Source organism: Hypanus sabinus, chromosome 28, assembly GCF_030144855.1.
Source record: "Hypanus sabinus isolate sHypSab1 chromosome 28, sHypSab1.hap1, whole genome shotgun sequence".
In the NCBI taxonomy this organism is placed as follows: Eukaryota; Metazoa; Chordata; class Chondrichthyes; order Myliobatiformes; family Dasyatidae; genus Hypanus; species Hypanus sabinus.
Genome location: NC_082733.1, coordinates 3,590,286 through 3,605,931, shown reverse-complemented (window position 1 = coordinate 3,605,931; position 15,646 = coordinate 3,590,286). Strand labels below are relative to the sequence as shown.

Sequence of the window (15,646 nt, the reverse complement as noted above, 5' to 3'; positions counted from 1 at the left end):
TAGCACAATGCTTTGCAAAACATAGAATAGTACAGCACACTATAGGCCCTTTGGCCCACAATGTTGTGCCGGCCCTCAAACCCTGCCTCCCGTATTACCCCCCACCTTAAATTCCTCCATATACCTGTCTAGTAGTCTCTTAAACATCTCTAGTGTATCTGCCTCCACCACTAACTCAGGCAGTGCATTCCACGCACCGACCACTCTCTGAGTGAATAACCTTCCTCTAACATCCCCCTTGAACCTCCCTCCCCTTACCTTAAAGCCATGTCCTCTTGTACTGTGCAGTGGTGCCCTGGGGAAGAGGTGCTGGCTGTCCACTCTATCTATTCCTCTTAATATCTTGTATACCTCTAACATGTCTCCTCTCATTCTCCTCCTCTCCAGAGAGTAAAGCCCTAGCTCCCTTAATCTCTGATCATAATCCATACTCTCTAAACCAGGCAGCATCCTGGTAAATCGCCTCTGTACCCTTTCCAGTGCTTCCACATCCTTCCTAAGGTGAGGCGACTAGAACTGGACACAGTAATCCAAGTGTGGCCAAACCAGAGTTTTATACAGCTGCATCATTACATCGCGACTCTTAAACTCTTTTCCTCAACTTATGAAAGCTAACACCCCATAACTATTCTATCTACTTGCGAGGCAACTTTCAGGGATCTATGGACATGTATCCCCAGATCCCTCTGCTCCTCCACACTACCAAGTATCCTGCCATTTACTTTGTACTCTACCTTGGAGTTTATCCTTCCAAAGTGTACCACCTCACACTTCTCTGGGTTGAACTCCATCTGCCACTTCTCAGCCCACTTTCCATCCTATCACTGTCTCTCTGCAATCTTCAACAATCCTCTACACTATCTACAACACCAACCACCTTTGTGTCATCTGCAAACTTGCCAACCCACCCTTCTACTCCTACATCCAGGTCATTAATAAAAATCACAAAAAGTAGAGGTCCCAGAACAGATCCTTGTGGGATACCACTAGTCACAACCTTCCAATCTGAATATACTCCGTCCACCACGACCCTCTGCCTTTGCAGGCAAGCCAACTCTGAATCCACCTGGCCAAACTTCCCTGGATCCCATGCCTTCTGACTTTCTGAATAAGCCTACTGTGTGGAACCTTGTCAAATGCATGTAGATCACATCCACTGCACTACCCTCATCTATATGCCTGGTCACCTCCTCAAAGAACTCTATCAGGCTTGTTAGGCACGATCTGCCCTTCACAAAACCATGCTGACTGTCCCTGATCAGACCATGATTCTCTAAATGCCCATAGATCCTGTCTCTAAGAATCATTTCCAACAGCTTTCCCACCACAGACGCAAGGTTCACTGGTCCTATGATTACCTGGATGATCCCTACTACCTTTTTTTTTGAAAACCTTTTTTTATTGCATTTTTAAGTAGTTACAAAATGAAGTATGAAAAAAAAATGTATATAACCCTTCCCCCCTCCCCCCTAACTGCCCTATAGAAAAAAAAAGAGAAAGAGAAAAAAAAAAAGAAAGAAAGAAAGATTGTCTGGTTGTTGGAAGATCTCCACATGATCCATGGAATTCGTAAAAACTTTAATATGCATATTTATTTCTTTCCCCAAATGACCAATTGTTTCATCTTCAGAGCATCTATAGATTTAATCCTGTCTTTTGTAAATAAGGGCTCCAAATTTTCAGAAATGTTTCATATTTATCTCTTAAATTATAAGTAATTTTTTCTAATGGAATACAACCATAGATTTCTTTCTTCCAAGAGTCTATACTTAAATATGTATCCGATTTCCAAGTAACTGCAATAGCTTTTTTGGCTACTGCCAGTGCAATTTTTATAAATTCTTTCTGGTATTTATTTAGTTTGAGTTTTGGTTTTATCCCTTCAATATCACCTAATAATATCACCTACTACCTTTTTTGAACAAGGGGACAACATTCGCCTCCCTCCAATCCTCCGGTACCATTCCCATGGACAACGAGGACATAAAGATTCTAGCCAGAGGCTCAGCAATCTCTTCCCTCGCCACGTGGAGCAGCCTGGGGAACATTCCGTCAGACCCCGGGGACTTATCCATCCTAATATATTTTAACAACTCCAACACCTCCTCTCCCTTAATATCAACATGCTCCAGAACATCAACCTCACTCATATTGTCCTCACTGTCAACAAGTTCCCTCTCATTGGTGAATACCGAAGAGTGGTATACATTGAGGACTTCGCTCACATCCACAGCCTCCAGGCACATCTTAATACTTTTATCTCTAATGGTCCTACCTTCACTCCTGTCATCCTTTTGTTCTTCACATAACTGAAGAATGCCTTGGGGTTTTCCTTTACCCTACTCGCCAAGGCCTTCTCATGCCCCTTTCTTGCTCTTCTCAGCCCCATCTTAAGCTCCTTTCTTGCTACCCTATATTCCTCAATAGACCCATCTGATCCTTGCTTCCTAAACATTCTTCCACCTGACTAGATTTTCCACCTCACTTGTCACCCATGGTTCCTTCACGCTACCATTCTTTATCTTCCTCACTGGGACAAATTTATCCCTAATATCCTGCAAGAGATCCTTAAACATCGACCACATGTCCATCGTGCATTTCCCTGCAAAAACATCATCCCAATACACACCCGCAAGTTCTAGCCTTATAGCCTCATAATTTGCCCTTCCCCAATTAAAAATGTTCCTGTCCTCTCTGATTCTATCCTTTTCCATGATAATGCTAAAGGCCAGGGAGCGGTGATCACTGTCCCCCAGATGCTCACCCACTGACAGATCTGTGGCCTGACCCGGTTCGTTACCTAATAGTAGATCTAGTCTGGCATTCCCCCTAATTGGCCTGTCAACATACTGTAACAGGAATCCATCCTGGACACACTTAACAAACTCTGCCCCATCTAAACCCTTGGAACTAATCAAGTGCCAATCAATATTAGGGAAGTTAAAGTCACCCATGATAACAACCCTGTTATTTTTACACCTTTCCAAAATCTGCCTCCCAATCTGCTCCTTGGTATCTCTGCTGCTACCGGGGGCCTATAAAATACCTCCCGTAGAATAACTGCTCCCTTCTTGTTCCTGATTTCCACCCATACTGACTCAAAAGAGGTTCCTGCTACATTATCCACCCTTTCTGTAGCTGCAATAATACCCCTGACCAGTAATGCCACCCCTCCTCCACTTTCCCCCCTCTTTAAAGCACTGAAATCCAGGAATATCCATTCCTGCCTTGGTGCCAGCCAAGTCTCTGTAATGGCCACTACATCATAATTCCATGCATGATTCCAAGCTCTCAGTTCATCACCTTTGTTCCTGATGCTTCTTGCATTGAAGTACACACACTTTGGCCCTTTTACCTTACTACCTTTACACCCTTTATTCTGCTGCTCCTTCCTCAAAGCCTCTCTATTTGTTAGATCTGGCTTTACTCCATGCACTTCTTTCACTGCTCTATCACTCCGGGTCCCATCCCCCTTCCAAATTAGTTTAAACCCTCCCGAACCATGCTAGCAAACCTACCAGCAAGGATATTGCTCCCCCTCGAGTTCAGGTGAAACCCATCCAATCCGTACAGGTCCCACCTTCCCCAGAAGAGATCCCAATGGTCCCAAAATCTAAAACCCTGCCTTCGGAACCAACTCCTCAGCCACGCATTCAACTGCCATCTCCTCCAATGCTTACCATCCCTATCACGTAGCAGTTGCAGCAATCCTGAGAATGCCACCCTTGAGGTCCTGTTCTTCAGCCTTCTGCCTAGTTCCCAAAACTCACACTTCAGGACCTCATCCCTCTTCCTGCCTATGTTGTTGGTACCAATATGTATCACGACTTCTGGTTGTTTTCCCTCTCGTACCAGGTCATGCACCAGATCAGAGACATCCCGGACCCTGGCACCCGGGAGGCAACTAACCATGCGGGTGTTCTTCTCAAGTCCACAGAATCTCCTGTCTGCTCCCCGGCTATAGAGTCTCCAATGATGACAGCTCTCCTCTTCTCCGTCCCATCCTTCTGCACTACAGGTTCATACTCAGTGCCAGAGACCCTGCCACCGTGGCTCACACCTGGTCGGTCATCCTTGCCAACAGTATCCAGGGTGGTAAACTTATTATTCAGGGGAATGGCTACAGGGGTGCTCTGCACTACCTGTCTACTCACCTTCGCTTTCCCACCCTCTGACTGCCACCCAACAACCTGCTTCCGGCAGCCTAGGTGTGGCTACGTCCCGGTAGCTCTCATCTACGACTGCCTCATTTTCCCTTATGAGTCGAAGGTCATCCAGCTGCTACTCCAGGTTCCTCACACAGTCTTCCAGATTGCCCAGCCACATGCACTTCTGGCAGACGTGACTCTGCGGAAGAGGGTAGTTGCCTCAAGACTGCCACATCTCACAGGAGAGGCACATCACTATCTCAGGAGGCATTGTCAAGACTAACTGGGAACAAACTCGTTTTCCACCTCTTCTTGTCGAAGCCTCTCCAGTCAAAGCCTCAAAGTTCCACTCCTTCACTGGCCCGCTCACTCACTCGGCCTCTTTCCACACGCCGCTCCACTTGAGCTACCCCTCTATTTATTTGTTTGAACTTTTCAAACTGCTTGGTCACCTGATGTCAATTGCCCAATCAGCTGCTTTCTGCTGAGTCTGAGCTATTCAAATCTTGATTGTCTAATCAACAGCTTTCTGCTGAGCTCTTCAAATCTTGATCGACTTGACTGCAAAGTCCAACTGCCAAAACTGCCAGAATCTCCCAAGTCAAAGCCTCAAAGCATCGCTCCTTCACTGGTCCGCTCTCTCACTGGCCGCTTTCTAAATGAACCAGCAATATGAGTTCAATTCGAGCCACTGCCACAAGTTGTACGTCTCCCTGTCACCGCATGGGTTCCCTCTGAGTGCTCCAGTTTCCTCACACAATCCAAAAGTGTACCAGTTGGTAGGGTAATTGGTCAACATAAATTGTCCCATGATTAGGCCAGGGTTAAATTGGGGGTTGCTGGGCAGGGTAGCTTGAGGTGCTTGAATGGCCTATTCTGTGTTGTCTCAAGAAATAAAGAATAAAGATAAATAAAATTAAATAAATAACACTTGAAAAAATAACATTGGATGCATTCTTTAATTTGTGATTCAGAATGCCAAGCTTATCATGACTTAAAATGCAAAACGCACATAAAATCAAAGGAATAATTTCTGACCTTCTCCACTATCGAGGAATTTGCTCTGCTTTGGCTCCAATCTGTTTCCTGTACTTTGGATTTTATCTATTTTACAAGACTCTCCCGGTGGATTAGCAGCAGGATAAGGGTTATATTTCACTTTGTATAGGCCTGCAGTTTCATTTGTGATAAAATGCTGTGGAAGGTATGCAAATAAAATGTTAAGGTTTTCTACATTATTATAAATAACTCTACAGAAGCTACATGGCAAATTAGACTACACCATTGATCAATAAAACACAACCCATTTTAAATTGACTTATATTTACAATGCTACAAATACACGTCATATGAAGAATGTCTGATGGCTCTGGGCCTGTATTCACTGAAATTCATAATTGAAACCTATGAAACGGTGAAAGGATGTTATTTCCTATGGTGGGAGACTCTAAGACCAGAGGACATAGGCTTAAAATAGTAGGGTGCCCTTTTAGAATAAAGATGAAGAGGAATTTCTTTAGCCACAGAATGGTGAATCTGTGGAAAACAGTGGAAGCCATCCTTATGTATATTTAAGGCAGAGGGTGATTCTTGATTCATCAGAGCATGAAGGGATACGGGAAGAAGACAGGAGAGGAAAAATGGATCAACCATGATGAAATGGTGGGAAGTCTTGATGAGCCAATTGGCCTAATTCTACTCCTATATCTTATGGTTTTACTATCTTATAAGAGAAAGCAAGGTAACTAAAGATGATGCAATAGCTGTGTGAAAAGAGTGGAACAAAAGACACAGTAATGGAGAAAACCTGAGGCTACAGGACAAAATGAAGTGAAGCAATGAAGGGACAGGAACACTATGGAATTTTAAATATGAAGCACTGATCAAGAGGGCTAGGATGCCAGGTGCCAGGATATAGATAGCAGAATTTAATCTAACTCAAGGTTAAGGAAGAAAATGTAACGCCAGTTAGGAAATAATTTGAAGATTCGGGATGGAACAATGAGAATTTCCACTATTTTTTGTTAAAAAAGGCGATTATTATAAAGGAGAGGATATATCTGATCCAAGCCACCAAAGCTGAAAAGCATGAAGCCAATCTATGATCCACAATGGTAAAGTGGTTAATACAGGCAGCAATCAGCCCAATCATCTTATCCATTTCCTATAGTTCGGTAACTTTCTTCTCCTGAAAATATTTATCCAATTCCCTTTTGAATATTATAACTTTATCTCTTTCAACTAAACTTTCTGGCAATGCATTCCATTTATGCTAATACTTTTCCAGATACTTTATCTGAAAAATTAACATTAAAAATAAAGCAACACACAAAAAATGCTGGAGGAACACAGCAGGCCAGGCAGCATCCACGGAAGAGTAAACAGTCAACACTTACTCTCCCATGAGGAGTGTTTGATGGCTATGGGGCTATATTGTTTAGAAAAAAAGAGGCAGGGCAAATCTCTTTGAAAATGATCAAATATTGAAAGGTCCAGATACAGTGGATATGGAGAGAATGCTTCCTAGAGTGGGGAATCTAGGACCAGTGGGGCACAACCTTAGAATGCAACAATGTCCCTTTAGAGCAGAGAGAAAAATGAATTTCTTTAGCCTGAGGATGGTGAATCTGTGGAATTCATTGCCTCAGATGGCTGTGGAAGCAAAATAATTTGGTAATAACAAATAATGACGGAAACTAGACGGTAGCCTTGGACATGGAATCTATCGGAAACCTATTCACACGTGCTTATACCTCAACAATAAGAGCCACCATCACACCTCCCAATGCAGAGCAGTTCTTTCTACTTTGATTAACCGTGCGAAAACTATTACGGACATGGAGAGTTTCTCTGAGGAAATAAGACAATTAAGCACATCCTTCTTACAGACTGGCTAAAGGGAAAGAAATCAATCAGGCCCTTAAAAGGACTAACAGAAAAACCAGGAAACTTAAAAACAAGGAGGAACTCTTCACTACCGCCTGTCTTTCCTATATTTCCACGGTTTCGGGAAGGATTGCCAGGATCCTGAAGAAATACCGGATTAACACCATCCACAAACCTATAAGAAAGCTCAAGTCACAGCTTATGTGGGTCAAAGGCTTATTCAGAAAGTCAGAAGGTATGGGATCCAGGGAAGTTTGGCCAGGTGGATTCAGAATTGGCTTGCCTGCAAAGGCAGAGGGTCGTGGTGGACTGAGTATATTCAGATTGGAAGGTTGTGACTAGTGGTATCCCACAAGGATCTGTTCTAGGACCTCTACTTTTTGTGATTTTTATTAATGACCTGGATGTAGGGGTAGAAGGGTGGGTTGGCAAGTTTGCAGGTGACACAAAGGTTGTTGGTGTTGTAGATAGTGTAGAGGATTGTTGAAGATTGCAGAGAGACAGTGATAGGATGGAAAGTGGGCTGAGAAGTGGCAGATGGAGTTCAACCCAGAGAAGTGTGAGGTGGTACACTTTGGAAGGATAAACTCCAAGGTAAAGTGCAAAGTAAATGGCAGGATACTTGGTAGTGTGGAGGAGCAGAGGGATCTGGGGGTACATGTCCACAGATCCCTGAAAGTTGCCTCACAGGTAGATAGGGTAGTTTAGAAAGCTTATGGTGTTAGCTTTCATAAGTTGAGGGATAGAGTTTAAGAGTCGTGGGGTAATGATGCAGCTCTATAAAACTCTAGTTAGGCCACACTTGGAGTACTATGTCCAATCCTGGTCGCTTCACTATAGGAAGGATGTGGAAGCATTGGAAAGGATACAGAGCAGATTTACCAGGATGCTGCCTGGTTTAGAGGGTATGCATTATGATCAGAGATTAAGGGAGCTAGGGCTTTACTCTTTGGAGAGCAGGAGGATGAGAGGAGACATGATAGAGGAGTACAAGATACTAAGAGAAACAGACAGAGTGAACAGCCAGCACCTCTTCCCCAGGGCACCACTGCACAGTACAAGAGGACATGGCTTTAAGGTAAGGGGAGGGAAGTTCAAGGGGGATATCAGAGGAAGGTTTTTCACTCAGAGAGTGGTTGGTGCGTGGAATGCACTGCCTGAGTCAGTGGTGGAGGAAGATACACTAGAGAAGCTTAAGAGACTATTAGACAGGCATATGGAGGAATTTACGGTGGGGGGGTTATATGGTGGGCAGGGTTTGAGGGTCAGCACAACATTGTGGGCTGAAGGGCCTGTAATATGCTGTACTATTCTATGATTCAAAAATTGACCTGGGGCGCAGGTCAGCTGCCATTCAGAGGATTCCATAAGACATAGGAGCAGATTTAGGCCATCTGGCCCATCGAGTCTACTCTGGCATTCAATCATGGCTGATCCTTTTTTTTAATCCTCAACCACTGTTCCTGGCCTTCTCCTCGTAACCTTTGATGCCATGTCCAATTAAGAGCCAATCAATCTGTGCCTTAAATACAGTCAATGACGTGGCCTCCACAGCTGCATGTGGCAACAAATTCTACAAATTCACCACTACTTTATAAAGAAATTTCTCTGCAGCTCTCCATCCTGAGGTTGTGCCCTTTTGTCTCTGTAATACGGAACAATGTAAGGCAGCCAGGCTGAACACACGGTAGAAACACATATCAAGGAGCATAGGAGGAGCATTCGTTTGGGGTACGCAGAGAAATCAGCAGAAGCAGGACATTGCATTTGTAATGGCCATCGGATTGACTTCAATGGCACAAAACTACCATGCCACGTCAATGGCTTTTGGGACCACCTAGTAAAAGAAGCCATTGAAATAATACTGGAAGAAAAGTATTGCTCTAAGTACTTGAATTTGATTGTAAACAAGTTGGGAGAGCAGAAACCTGATTGAATGAAGATTAGCCGATTGGGAGGGACGGAATACAGGGGTAAAATTCCACCAGACTAAACATGCCCAGGCATCTTCCCTTAAGAAGATGACAGAGTGCTAGGCGGCTGCTTAGAGGAGCCCATGGCTGCTGATTGTTGGGACAAGGTTTGAGCAGTCAGGGTATTTATAAAGCTTTGAAATTTGCATCACCTGGCCTTTCCTAACAATGACAGTGAACAAGCCATTGCCCTAACAAGCTAATTATGGTCTAAGACCTTGGTAAAAGTTATCTGAGAGCTCAAATCTCTTGGACTGCCCAAACTTTTGCATGGTACTCCTTTCCTTTTTTTCCACTCTAAAATTGTACAAAACAAAAATCTTGCTTAAAATGTTGAAAAGAATGTTTCATCTTTAACTTTATGACTTTTGGAGATCAGTTCACCTTCTACTCACTTAATTATTCACAGTAAGAGAAATTTTGACCAGGGGTGCCCAAACTTCTGCGTGCCACTGTATTTAAAGCAGTATTTGATAGGTTTTTGATTTGTAAGGAAGTCAAAAATTATAGCGAGAAGACAAGAAAATGGAGTTGGGAAGAATAATATACAGGTTGAGTACCCCTTATCCAGAATCTGAAAACATTCAAACGCAGATTTTTTTTTAAACACTGCTATGACGTGAAATTCTTAATTTATGACAAGGTGCTAGGAAAGTTCCCAGGTGATGCACACGTCTCTGCATACCAGACGGCTCTGAAAAGTGACCTCACATAAATAAAGAACAGAAGAATAGAGAAACACTGTATAAAGCAAAAAATGAAAATCTCGATCTTAGATTGTTAGCTTAGGAGTGAACATATGCCACTTAATAGTATGTTGTTCATAAAACAAGCAAAGTTCTATGAACAACAATCTAAAAATTGAAGGTAATTGTGAGTATTCAGCAGGCTAATTACAGAAATTTAAGAAAAGGCACAGCATTAACTTTTTAAAGAATCTGATGATCATGAAAAATTAGCTCCAGAACAAGTCTATGTAGTTGATTGTTTTTAGACCTTACATAAAACTTAAAAAAAAATACAAATACCGTGTAATCAAAACTTGACTTCATAGGTGGATACTGGAAACCTGCCATTGCTCCAAATTCTAAAAAATCCCGAATCCAAAACACTTCTATCCACAAGCATTTCAGGTAAGGGTACTCAGCCTGCATCAGCCATGATAGAATGCCACTTGAAATCATGCTACTTCCCTCTCAGTTGCTTCATCTCTACCGCATCTATCCTCAGGATGAGGTTTCCCATTCCAAAAATTCAGAGGTTCCACCCTTCTTCAATGAACTGATTTCCCTTCCTCTGCATCCAATGCTGCCCTCCCCTGCATCTCCTCCATTTCCTGGACATCCACCCACCTTGCCACCACAACAGGAACTGTCTCATGAGCCTCTTCATCCATCACATCATTTTTCATAACTTCTGCCATCTCTAACGAGATCTGTGAGATGGCCATTAAGTGGCAACTGTTTGCGTACAATTCCAAAGGGAATCATCAAATATTCCTGCTTAGGAATACAGCAGCTGAAATCCACAGACACAGCCACGGGTACTTCATAAGCAGCATCGTCTTAAGACATTTCAAATATCAATACTCAAAACTGAAGAAACTGACAAAGCTCAGATGGCAGACTCAGATTACAAGCGCAGTTCCCTCTAAGAAAACGGAAGCGGGGACACTGTGCTGGTTTACGGATATAATTGACTTCCACTCCCAATTATCCTGCGGGCAAATGCAGTCTCTGGGGGAAAAAAATCAGGATCTCAGAGCAAGATTGTTGTATCAGAGAGAAATTAGGGAGCACTGTGTACTTCACTTCATGGAAACATGGCTATACCCCACCACTTCAGACAGAACTGCAGCTCGATGGCTTCACCAATGTCCACAAAGACAGCGAAGCTCAGTGTCTTAAAGGCAGAGAAGGTGGAGTAGCTTTATGATTATCTCATCGTGATGCACAAACATGATGGTATTGTTTCCATCCTGCTCACCTGACCTGGAACATGTAGCAGCTAAATATTGTCTATTCTAATTGAGGGAGATTTCTGTCATCTTGATAGTGGTGTACATTCCCCCTCAGGCCAGCACCAGGCAGGCACTGAGCAACATAATCAGCAGTCATAAAATATCGCACCTTGACACCTTCCTTATAATTGTGGGAGATTTCAACCAGGCAAGTTTGAAGAAGTTTCTGAACAACTACCACCAATATAGTCACCTTTGGAACCAGAGGAACCAACATACATGACCACTGTTATATTACCATCAAGAACGCTCACCATACCATCCCACAGCCACACTTTGGAAAGTATGATCACTTGGATGTACTGTATTTCTACTCCAAGCATACAGGACTCCAAGACTGCTGCAACAGTGGTAAGGACCTGGAAGTGGTATGGTCAACAGAGGGGGAGGAAAGTTTACAGGACTGCTTTGAGTTAGTGGACTGGGCAATATTTAGGAATACATCTTTGAGCCTGAATACACCACAGTTGTCACTGACTTCAGCAAGACCCGTGTAGGTGAGTCTGTGCCTTCCAGAACATACTGGACGTACCCAAAGCAAAAGCAGTGGATGAACCAGGAGATTTGTAGTATGCTAAGAGCTACATCTGTGCATTCAAGACCAATGATCCAGAACTACATGAGAATTCCACGTATGACCTTCAGAAGACTATTTTAAGGGCAAAAAAATAATTCTTACTGCTGTTACAGTCAGAATCAGATGCACATCAGCTCTGGCAGCGTTTAAGGCTATTACTTCATACAAAGCAAAACCTAACATCATGAATAGCTGTGATGCTTCACTCCCAGATGAACTCAATACCTCTTATGCAAGCTTTGAATGGGAGAATAAAACTACACCTGTGCGAATCGCTGCAGCATCTGGTGACCTTGTGATCTCTGTCTTGGAAACTGATGTCACAATATCTTTCAAGACAGTGAACCCTTGCAAAATGACACGCACCAATGGAGTACCTGGTTAGGCTCTGAAAACCTGTACCAACCAATTTGCGGAATTGTTTAAGGACATCTTCAATCTCTCATTGCTGCAGTCAGAGGGTCCCAACTACTTCAAGTGGGCAACAATCATACCAGTGCTGAAGAAGAAAGGGTGAGCTGCCTGAACAACTATCATCCAGTGGTAATCAATACCTACTTAGCTTTAAGAGATTGGTCATGGCTGGACCCACTGCGATTTGTCTATCGCCATAATGGCTCTACAGCAGATGCAATCTCACTAGCTCACCACTCGACCTTGAATCCCCTGCATATTAGTAATACCTATGTTAGGCTGATGTTTATTGACTACAGCTCAGCATTCAACACAATCATACCCTCAGGTCTCATCAACAAGCTCCAAACATGACACGACAGCAGCTACATTTCATTACAAGTTCGAGCAGAATTGGTGTGTCACCAAAGACACTCACAAATTTCTAGATGTACTGTGGAGAACCTTCTAACTGGTTGTATCACTGTTGGGCAACTGAACAAGTTTGGGAAAATCTGTAGAACATTGTAAACTCAGCCAGCTTCAAAGGTACTACTCTTCCCAGCATTCAGGACATCCTCAAAAGGCAACGCCATCAAAAAGGCAGCATTCATCATTAAAAAGCCTCATCACCCAGAACATTCCCTCTTCTCATGCTACCATCAAGGAGGTGGTACAGGAGCCTGAAGACACACACTCAATGTTTCAGGAACACCTTCTTCCCTTTCATCAGCAGATTTCCAAATGGACAATGAACCCACTAACACTACCTCACTATTATCACCCTCTCTTTTTGCACAACTGACTTAAATTTCTTCTATTATATTATTCTAATTGACAGTTTTTATCTATTCCAATGTACTGCTGCCACAAAACAGCACATTTCACAACACATGCCAGGGACATTAAACCCAATTCTAATTCTTGTTCACTTGTTCCTCCCAGTAATCTCAGGGCACTTATTGCATAAGCTACATCCATCCTGACACTTCTTCCCTCACCACCATTCATGTTCTCAAACAGTCCTTTCAGGTCAAGCAACACTTCATCTGCAGGCCTGTTGGAGTCAGCTACTGCATCCAGTGCTGCTAGTGCAGCTTCCTCTATATCAGAGAGACCTGACATAAAGGCAGGTACAACTCATTTGGATGGGTACATAGAGGGCAGGTTATGGGCAGGCAACTGGGACTGGCAGGAAGGATGCTGTGGTCATCATGGACCAGATAAAACAAGGAGCTTATATTCATGTTGACTCTATGACTCAATTACTTTACAACCTGGATTTAAGAATATCTAGTTACAAATATGTAAAATTCATAGTATAAATGAACAATAAAAACATATTATTCTTATCCAGATCCAAAACTTCTAAATACACTGAAATAAATGTTACTTACAACTTACCCTGCTCTGCCCTTTGTGCACTGGATTTTCTGCAGAATAACAAACATCTGTTGTACTGTTGTTTGCTCCATGATCATTCCAATCTCCCTTCTGTTCCCAGATTTGATGTCCTCTGGAAGAAACAATTTCATATAAAAAATGAAACAGATGTTTTTAAGTAATTCATGGACAGGGAAGATTTATAATAAGAAAGGCTTAGAGGTATGTAATCCAAATCCTGGGAAACTAAACTAGCTTTGTTGGGCATCTTGGAAGCCATGAAACAGTTGGGATGAGGGAACCGATTCTGTGTTGTGTTACCCTATTAATATTAATACACGATGGCCTGGAATTTTCTAGATATAAAGCAACTGCTAGTTTTGCAGTTACCTGGGGTAGATTCCCTGCAGGAACTTCCTGAATGAAACTCCTCATGGCAAACAAGCCTAGCAAGTGGATTAAGAAGGGAAAGGAGCCGTTTAAAACACCCAAACTCCAGCAGAGTGGCCATTTTGGAGTGAGTGTGATTTTAAAATGCTGTGTTTGAAGTACAAGTGCTGAAGTGACAGAGCATTGTTATCTTAGTGGTCAAGAGATGGCAAATCAAGGCAGTTCTTACTACCCACACAACACGGATGGAGCTACAATTGGACTTACTGAAGTGTATTTGTGATGCTTTACAGACAGGAGTTTTAGTGAGGTGGTTAATCAAAAGGTTCAGGCAACAGGTCACCACACTGGAAAGAATGAAATGGCAGATGGAGTGCAGGACTTCCACTTAGCCATTCCTTTCAATAACAAGTGGATGCTATTGGGTAGCCGGCTGAGAGAAGGAGATGGCCTTTAAGAGGAGAGCAACTTCATCTGCCAAGTTTGTGGCACAACAGGCTCTGATGCGAGAGAAGGAGGGATACAGTGTTAAGAGACATTACACCTACAGCATCTCCTTCCCAAGATTAAGGATGTCTTTGACTAAGTACAGAACTTTCTCAAGAGGGAGGGCAAGCAGTTAGAGATAATTTTACACAATTACAAAGATGGAAAAAGGGATGTGGTCCTTCAGAGTATATACAGGGAGTTAAGAAAAAGTAAAAGAAATAGGACCTCTAGGTTTCCAATACCCTCTTCCACACACAAGTAGGAATAGGAGGAAATGCCAGATAAGTGCATGGCTGAGGAACAGTTGCAGGAGGAGGGATTCAGGTTCCTGGTCCACTGGAATTTCTTGGGTCACTGGAATTGTCCTGTACACAAGGGACCTGAACTGGAAGGGAAAAAGTCAATAGCTTGGTGGGGAGATCTACTAAAGCTACTCAAGAGGTTTAAACCAGTCTGGATGGAGTTGATACCCAAATTAACAGATGAAAAAGTATTGAGGTTAAAAATGAGCAAGCCAGGTAGCAGGCCAAACAAGGCAGGGAGAAAGTTGGTCTGATAGCTTAAATGTATTTATTTTAAAGCAAGAAACTTGACAGGTAAGCTAGGCTATCTTGGGTCATGGATTGGCACAGGGGATAATTTTATTGTTATTATAGGTTGATTGCAAGAGGCTTTCAGGAGGTAAAGGGATATCTGATGATTAGAGTCACAGTTATTGAGCAACGGGCAAGAATTCAAATGAGAGGACATGATTTGAGAGTTAGGGGGCAGAAGTTTAAGGGAAACACGAGGGGGTATTTCTTTACTCAGAGAGTGATAGCTGTGTGGAATGAGCTTCCTGTAGAAGTAGTAGAAGCCAGTTCAGTTGTGTCATTTAAGGTAAAATTGGATAGGTATATGGACAGGAAAGGAGTGGAGGGTTATGGGCTGAGTGTGGGTAGGTGGGACGAGGTGAGATTAAGAGTTCGGCACGGACTAGGAGGGCCGAGATGGCCTGTTTCCGTGCTGTGATTGTTATATGGTTAATGCAGCTTAATGGTGCAAGATGTAGAAACTACAGCTATGATAGAGATAGAGGTAAGAGAGGAGTGGCGGGTGGTGGTGGAGTTACATTTGTGATTATGATGAACATCACATCAGCACTTCGAGAGGATATTCCCAGGGGCCTGCCCAGTGAGGCTACATTTGTAGAATTTTAGAAGTAAATGTAATCACATTGATGTGATGAAATAATACTATCGGTCCTCCCTCCATAGTCAGAAGGAATTAGAGGAGCAATATATAGATAAATCATAGGCAAATGTAACTATGACAGGGTTGTCATTGTAGCTGATTTCAACCTCCCTAACTTCCCTGACACTGACTATTAAGTGCCATAGTGTTAAGG

At 42.9% G+C, this 15,646-nt stretch overlaps 1 protein-coding gene across 3 annotated transcripts in view; it reads right to left on the bottom strand.

Annotated features, from left to right (window-relative positions):
* cep152 (centrosomal protein 152) overlaps positions 1-15,646 on the bottom strand; it is a 245,068-nt gene that overhangs the window by 151,888 nt on the left and 77,534 nt on the right. For all 3 annotated transcript variants that reach the window (XM_059952527.1, XM_059952526.1, XM_059952528.1), the window contains exons 4-5: positions 13,402-13,513; positions 5,187-5,343 (exon numbers count right to left, since the gene is read on the bottom strand). In XM_059952527.1, the coding sequence (XP_059808510.1) occupies positions 5,187-5,343; positions 13,402-13,513 (269 nt within the window). The remainder of the gene's footprint in view (positions 1-5,186; positions 5,344-13,401; positions 13,514-15,646) is intronic.